This window comes from Mastomys coucha, unplaced genomic scaffold, assembly GCF_008632895.1.
Source record: "Mastomys coucha isolate ucsf_1 unplaced genomic scaffold, UCSF_Mcou_1 pScaffold9, whole genome shotgun sequence".
Taxonomy (NCBI): domain Eukaryota; kingdom Metazoa; phylum Chordata; class Mammalia; order Rodentia; family Muridae; genus Mastomys; species Mastomys coucha.
In genome coordinates, this window is record NW_022196915.1 from 42,931,229 (window position 1) to 42,939,367 (window position 8,139).

General features: G+C 36.8%; 1 protein-coding gene across 5 annotated transcripts in view; it reads left to right on the forward strand.

The window, feature by feature from the left end:
• The first annotated feature begins 39 nt into the window (after positions 1-39).
• The window catches only part of Rnf17 (ring finger protein 17), a 116,440-nt gene continuing 108,340 nt past the window's right edge, over positions 40-8,139 (forward strand). For 3 of the 5 annotated variants that reach the window (XM_031362556.1, XM_031362560.1, XM_031362559.1), the window contains exons 1-2: positions 40-252; positions 3,340-3,437. In XM_031362556.1, coding sequence (XP_031218416.1) covers positions 129-252; positions 3,340-3,437 — 222 coding nt within the window. In that variant the 5' untranslated portion in view covers positions 40-128. The remainder of the gene's footprint in view (positions 253-3,339; positions 3,438-8,139) is intronic. The other 2 variants (XM_031362558.1, XM_031362561.1) reach the window with 2 other exon arrangements.

Here is an 8,139-nt window from a genome sequence, read left to right on the forward strand (position 1 = left end):
GGTGGGTGGGACTAGTCTCTCTGTCTCCTGATTGGCTACCTATGGCCAGCAGAGTCCTATGATTGGCCCTCGCCGCGAGGGCTGCTGGGACTTGCACGTGCTGCTGCTCCTCGGCTCTGAGAGGAGCAATGGCGGCAGAGGCTTCGTCGACTGGGCTGGCTTCCTGTCACCTAGTGGGGAGTGAGAGTGGAGCGCAGGGTGCTTCGGGGTGCCAGTGCACTCGCTGTGGAAGGAAGCTGTCCGTCGCCTCTGGTGAGGAGCCTGGGGCTGGCTGGGTGTCCCTGTGGGAGCTGCGCCAGGCCTGTGGGAGGGTCAGGCCGCCAGGTGTGTGACCCCGGCCATGGCTTGTGCGCAGTTAGGCCTTCCGAGGTTCTCTCCACTCACCCAGGAAGATGGAGACAGAGATGTGGGGCGGTTAGCTCTGCCAAGTCTCTGGAGGGCCTTTCTCATACTTCCCTAAGTTGATAGGTTCATGAAGCAGCAGGTGAGGAAGTAGGGTACTTTTTAACTGGAGTCACTCTCCTCAACCACAACCTTTTTATTTTATTCCTCCTTCGGTTAAGAGAGAGAGACGGAGGGAGGGAGGGGGAGGGAGACGGAGAGAGGGAGAGAGAGGGAGAGGGAGGGGAAAAGAAAAAAGGGAAAAGAAAGAAATGTTTCATGATCTTGTGATCAAGAAGAAATAAAATGCTGGGCAGTGGTGGCGCATGCCTTTAATCCCAGCACTTGGGAGGCAGAGGCAGGCGGATTTCTGAGTTCGAGGCCAGCCTGGTCTACAGAGTGAGTTCCAGGACAGCCAGGGCTACACAGAGAAATCCTGTCTTGAAAACAAACAAACAAACAAACAAACAAAAAGAAGAAGAAGAAATAAACCTTGGTTTTCTTGGGTAGTTTTTCAGTTTTTCTTGTAGGAATAAGTAGACTGAAAAGTTCATAGGTTGGGGGGAAAAAGGCCCAATTTATCTTAAAGTGCTGCTGGAAAAACTACAGCCTTTTGTGAATCTTGGGATAATGTTTTTGTTTTTTTTTTGAGGAGGCAGTATGGAGTTTTTGCCTTTGTTCACTGTGCTCTTATTGAGGTCATTTACAACCTTCAAAATGAATTTTCTTTTCTTTTTTCCTTTTCTTTCCTTTTGTTCATTTGTTTGTTTGGTTTGGTTTTTCTAGACAGGGTTTCTCTATGTAGCCTTGGCTGTCCTGGAACTTACTCTATAGACCAGGCTGGCATCAAACTCAGATCTGCCTGCCTGCCTGCCTCTGCTTCCCAAGTGCTGGGATTAAAGCCGTGTGCCACCACTGCCCGACTACAAAGTGAATTTTTAAGTTCAGCTTATTTTAATGTAACTTGAGTACTTTAGAGAATTTTAACAGGTATAAATTGAATCAAAACTGCTGGGATGACTGAAAAGTCTTATTCTTTTACCTGTTTAATGTTTATACATTAAAAATGAAGGCCAATGGGCTCTTTCAAGATGGACATTTAGGAGACAACCTCTGTAGAAAAAACTAGTTGTATTTTCAATGGGGAGCAATACCTCTTTGGAGGTGTTTGTTTTGCAGAGCTAGGTAGTGAACCCAGATCCTTGTACATGCTATGCAAACTAGCTGCCCTTGGTCCAGCCTCCTGAGGAGTTGGGATTACAGGCTTGTCCCTTTAGGCCTGGCCTTATTTCGAGTTTAGATATCACTGTTTCTGTTAAATGGAAATGTCCATTTTAAAATGAAAATTACTAAAAAAGAAAATAAGGTTCTTGAGCATAATCTTTTAAAGCCAGTGGTTTGTCTGTGTATATATGTTATACGATTTAGTAACTTAACTGAAGAATTAGTTAATGCTTTGTAAGCTGGTGTGCTACAAACTTGTACAATATCAGAAATTGTATTAAAACAGTTGAAAATTTTTATTGACTTAGTAATATTAGCCCTGAAATTTAATCAAATTTGTGCCAAGTTTCAGTTTGCTGAAAAATTAAAATATTCTTCTAAAAAGTTAAATTAATGAAATTACTATAATTTAGCAAGAACCCTATAAATGTGTTCATGCAAAACATTACTAACTTTAAGTTCCTTTAAAAAAAAATCAACTTTGTTTTGGTGTCTAAGGGTGTTTTGCCTGCATGTATATCTGTGCACCCCATGTGTGCTTGGTGCCTGAGGAAAAAGCTGCCACCTGTTTGTAATCTTATGGGGAGGCAGAAACTGATAAATCTCTGGGGTTTACTTGGCAGCCATCCTAGCCTATTTGACATGCACCAGGCCAGTGGGTGACTGTCAAAAAACAAAGTGGACTACTTCTGAGGAACAGAACTCAAGGTTGTCTGTCCTCTAGCCTCTACATGTACACACAGGTGAATATTCACACATACACACTAACAAAAATAAGATAGCACTCTATTTTAAAGTTATATAATTTTTTAAAGTTTATTATGTTAAGCTTCAAAGTCTACCTAGTACATTTAAATATTTTTTAAAATATTTAATATATTTGTTTGTGTGTTTGTGTGTGTGTGTGTTGTGTGTGTGTGTGTGTGGTGTGTATGTGTGTGTGTGTGTATGCACACATGTATGCATTTGAAAGCCAGAAGAAAACTTGCAGGAGTCTATATACTTCTTCTATTTTGTAGGTTCTGGGGATCAAAGTCAGGACACCAGGCATAGCAGCAGATCCCTTGCCCAGTGAGCCATCTTGCTGGGTCACAGTCAAATCTTGATACTATATTTTCAACCAAGGTTATGGTACTTTCCACAAATGCTAGGTTTGCAAAAATAATCTTAATGTGGGTCATAACATTTCTACCCTGGTTTCCATCCTTGCTAGCATCTTAGATTACTATGAGAGAATTCTTACCGCTGTTTCATTTCAGCCTTCCCTGACCATCTCATAAGATAGGAAATACAGGGTAGTATTATCAAACAGAATGAAGATTGGAAACAGAAGGTCGGAGTCTGGATTCAACATTTTAATTAGCCAAATTACCAGTACGTTTTCCTATCTGTAGATTAGACACAATATTTGCAGCCAATTAGACCTATTTGCAAAGGTCAAATGAAATACGTCAGAGCACTTTGTATGACTGTAAGATATAGCAGATTCATAGTTGTATAGGTTCAAAACTGTCTGGATTCATGCAAATATTATATAGTGCTGCATGATTTGCTTCCTGATTTTTCTTTGTTTTGACCTCCTAAATGTTGTTTAATAGGTCAGCCAATCTAACTGAACTAGGGATCTTTTATATATATAATAGAATACCTTTTTTAATTTGCCCTTTAATGGGTAACTATTCCCCAATTCTACAAATTGTAGAATTTTTTAATTTCATTTACAAATTTCATCAGTAGGTCACCACCATGAGTTTCCATGTGGACATGCCTTTTGTGAACTGTGCCTGTTAGCACCTCAAGAATACACCACAAGTAAATGCACTGACTGTGAGGTAAGTTTTCTAATCTTTCATTTTGAATACACCCACATGTTATAGGCTAAAATGTTAGACAAGATGTATCTAATCAGAAACTAGAAACTTTTAATTTAACTGTTTAGTCTCTGACTAAAGAAACATTAACAGGAGATAAAACCCACAAAAAAAGCCAGAAGAGAGTTTCTCCTCTGACTACCACACTCATGCAATGGTGTATGTACAGCCTCAATCACAGACACGTACATGTGTACACAAGACATTAAAGAGAAAACGTTTCTATCCATTTTAGAATTCTTCAAAGTGATAAAGAAGATTAAAATAATAGGTATTGCCCACGTATTTTGGTTCTTACAAGATATTGGTAGAAAATTACCTATTTTATTTATATCAATGTAATATATGCCTTTTAAAAACCCACCTTTTCTGTGCCAAAGCCATGCAACAAATATGGGACTCTTTTTTTTTTTCCTCTTCATCTCTGTGTTGAGAGCTGATGTTTGTAGAGACACTGTACTTTAAAAAGACAGAGAAGCAAAACAAATACCAAATGTTAATATTTACCTCAGAGGTACTAAGTTTATAACAGTTCAACTAGGACTAAAATCTTTCAGCCCTTAAGAGTGAAAACAAATCAGTGTTTTACATTTAGGACAAATACAAATATAAATATAGTTTGATTTCTATAATATACTCTACAAAGTTGACTGTAAGATTCTGTAAACTTAGTATTTCACTGGAGAGATGGATTGGATTTAAATCCATTGGCTTATAATAGTTAGATTTTTCCCATATATCCTGGCAGGGTGGTACATGGAGGAGTAAGATATAAATGGAGTTCTTTTTTTTTTTCTTAGCCTTATCTGAACTTCTACATTCATGAGATAGAAATAATGCTGGCTTTTTTTTTTATATCATGATTTTAAGAATCACAGCTAAACAATGTAAAAAGTACCCTGCAAACTTCCAAGGCATTAAAATAACCTTTCATTATTTAGTTGTAGATTCATTGCCTTTCAAGTTATATACAGTACAACTATATATGCTGAGATTTGTGAAAGCTTTAATTATAACAGAAATACCTGTTGTTTTGTTTACCTTGGAATTACAAGTGATGCCCTTTATTGTAGGATATTCCTATACCTTTGATCTTTGTGACATGAGTTCTTCAGATGCGGAGGTTGTATGTTCAAAGACAAAGAAAATCCCTCAGCTGGGCGGTGGTGGCATATGCCTTTAATCCCAGCACTGGGAGGCAGAGGCAGGTGAATTTCTGAGTTCGAGACCAGCCTGGTCTACAGAGTGAGTTCCAGGACAGCCAGGGCTATACAGAGAAACCCTGTCTCAAAAAAAAAAAAAAAAAAAAAAAGGGAAGAAAGAAAGAAAATCCCTCGTGCCCCATGGTTATGGTGGTAGATTGTGACAGATTCAGTCTTGTAGTGGAGGAAAAGAGAAGGCAGCTGGAACCATCTCTGCTGTTGTCTCCTTTATTCTAATGTTTAACAGTAACCTTTTCCTTTTTTTTTTCTCTTTTAAGTGAGTGTTATGTGTATTCTGAGGATTTTGAATAACATCATAATATTTAGAATGTATTTACAAATAATGGCTTTGATTTTAGGACTGTGATAAATCTACTTTGAAACATTTTTGAGCAGTTTTATTGTTGCTTTGGGAATGACATGAGCTGCTCCTCTTTTCCTCTGCAACCGCATCCCTAAGACCTGGTGGTCGAGTTTACTTTCAGATTTTTGAGATATCCCAGATTACCCCTATTTAATAAATGAGTTCTTCAGAAAGCCTTCCTGAAATTGGTACTCACTCCTTTTATATTGATTTACTGGGAATAATGTTTAGAGAGAATGGAAAAATCTACTCTAAATCAGTGAACAATCTGAATTGAAGAAATGTGGTTTGTTCCTTTGGAATTGTATCTGTACTTTTAAAATTGGTATTTCTAATACTTGTATTTATAGATGGTTTACAGTTATAATTTTACATGGAGGTCAAGTGCTGTTTACTTAAAATTTAATCCAAAAGCTATTCATCCACAATTAATAGGTATTATTTTGTTCTTCTGGATTTAGGTAAATGTGAACTTATATTTGTATTTCCTAGTTTTATGTTTTTTACCTATATTCATGTCTGTTTTTGATTGGTAGTAGCTAATTGTTAATAATAATCACTATATGATTTTTAATAGCAAACAAATAAGATTTTGTACTGAGATAAACTCATAAAGATAGCACTCTAGAAATTCTGCCTTTTTCTTGGCTTTTAGACTACTTTCAAAATATGTTAGTTCAAGATAAAAAGATAAATCATCCAAATAAAGAGATAATTATTAAAATTTCATGTGATTAAAAATATCACTATATAAAAATTTCAGATAGAGTTGATTGTAGTGGTGTACACCTTTAATTCCAGCAGTCTGGAGGCAAAGGCAGACTCATGTAGTTTAAGGCCAGCATGGTCTATAGTGAGTTCAGGATATACAGGCTATATAGTGAAACCTTGTCTCAAAAAAGTAAACTAATTAGATAATAAAGTATCTTGGACCAGAAAGCCTTGTTAGATATCACTGGAATGAGAACCATAGAAGAAAGGTAAAATTGACGTGTTTGTAATCAAGTGGGAAGACAAAAAGATAAGGAAGTAAATGAATGATATTGGAGAAGAGGGAGGACACCAGAAAGAGGGAAGATAGGAAGAGTAATGGGATGTACGTCTGATCAGGGTATATAATGTGCATATATGAAAGTGTCACAGTGAAATCATAGTTTTGCATAATTAGTGTAAACTACTAATAAAAGTTAGTCACCTTTTTTTTATTTATGAGCAAGAAAAGTAACATAAATAAAATGTAAGTGAGCAGTAGGGGCTGGAGAGATGGCTCAGCCATTAAGAGCATTTGTTCTTGTAGAGGACCCTGGTTCAATTCCCAGTACTCGCATGGAGACTCAAAACCATCTGTAACTCCAGTTTCAGGGGATTCACAGATACCAGGCACAAACATGGTATATAAACATACATGCAAAACAATTATTTTTGCACTTATTTACTAATACATATTATTAACTATATGCATTTTAAGTTAGGAATCTCTCTACAATTTTAACTGACATCTTGCATCATTGTATTTAACATTTTGGCCTAATTTCTAGGAGAAATGTTCTCTATCAAGTCTGCTTCTGGCTACAATAACCTCTTACTAAAAATGATGAGCTAAAAGAAGATTAACTAGAGATATAATTTCATATTTAACCATAAATTAAGATTTTAGCTCTCAATTTTGAGAATATGTTTTAAAATATCATTCAGTTCGGTGTAGTTTATTAAGAGTAACATGTTTCTTCTCCAACTAAGCAAATAATACATAGGTAGAACACTTTACTTAGAGCCTTGGAAGAGGGCCTGGAGAGATGGCTGAGCAGTTATTGGCACACAATGTTCTTGCAGAATTCAGCAGCCCATGTTGGGTAGCATAGTCATCTATGACTCTTGCTGTAGGGGATCCAGTGTCCCTATATTTTACAGGTACACATACCAAATACACATAATTTTTAAAAAATAAAAATAAATGTTTAATAATAAAACTTAATTAAAACATACTCTTCCATACCAAATATTTCTCTTACAATGACAATTAGTAGCCTGTAGTAGTCTGCCTTAGTCTTAGCAATATTGACCCATATTCTGAAAGTCCACAATAATGAGTATAATAAAGCAATTTTAATTAATTCAAAGTTTTCACAATTTTTCAAACCCATTCCCCTTTTGAAAAACCCTGTAAGCAAAAAAATTACAAGAAAAAAAAACTCTTTTAATTGCTAGCTCAAAAGAAATTTATATCTTGAATTGCTATGCTCATTTTAATGTTGGCAGATTTTTTCAAGTTCAAAAGATCCATTTATTATAAAAAAACAAAGCAAACAAACAACAGGGTGAAAAAAACATAATAGAGAAAAAAGGGAACACACCAGCCATCTATGTACAAAGCCAGGGTGCATGAAACTTATCAAGGGTCTACTTCTACTTGCAGTACTTTACAGTCAAATAATTTATTACCTCAGGAAGTTTTAGAAAGTTCAACCCTACATGACTAAAACAGTGACTACCTTTTATTTTATTTTATTTTATTTTACTTTATTTTATTTTGTTTTGTTTTTTGAGACAGGGTTTCTCTGTGTAGCCCTGGCTATCCTGGAACTCACTCTGTAGACCAGGCTGGCCTTACACTCAGAGATCCGCCTGCATCTGCCTCCCAAGTGCTGAGATTAAAGATGTGCGCCACCACCTCCCAGCTAACAGTGACTATCTTAATGAAAAACAATCATCATCATGTGCTCACTAAAACTCTGCAAGTTGCTGAAGGGCCAAATAAACCATATCACAGCAGTCACAAGACTGAAAGAAGCCTCACTCGGAAGCCATAATTTTAAGAAACTTACTGAACCATGAATTTCATTTTAGTAGCACTCACATAAAGTGGGGAATCTATATATCCACCTCTTCTTCAGTAGCCTGTTAAATGCCACATCTTCTAAAAGCAGGGACAGTATTCTTTTTTTTTATTAGATATTTTCTTTATTTACATGTAAATTTCTCCTTTCCCTGTTTCCCCTCCAAAAAACAAACCCCTGTTGCCTCCCACTTCCCCATGCTTGCCACCCCACCCTCTCCCACTTATTGGCCCTGGCATTCCCCTACTCTGGGGCACAGA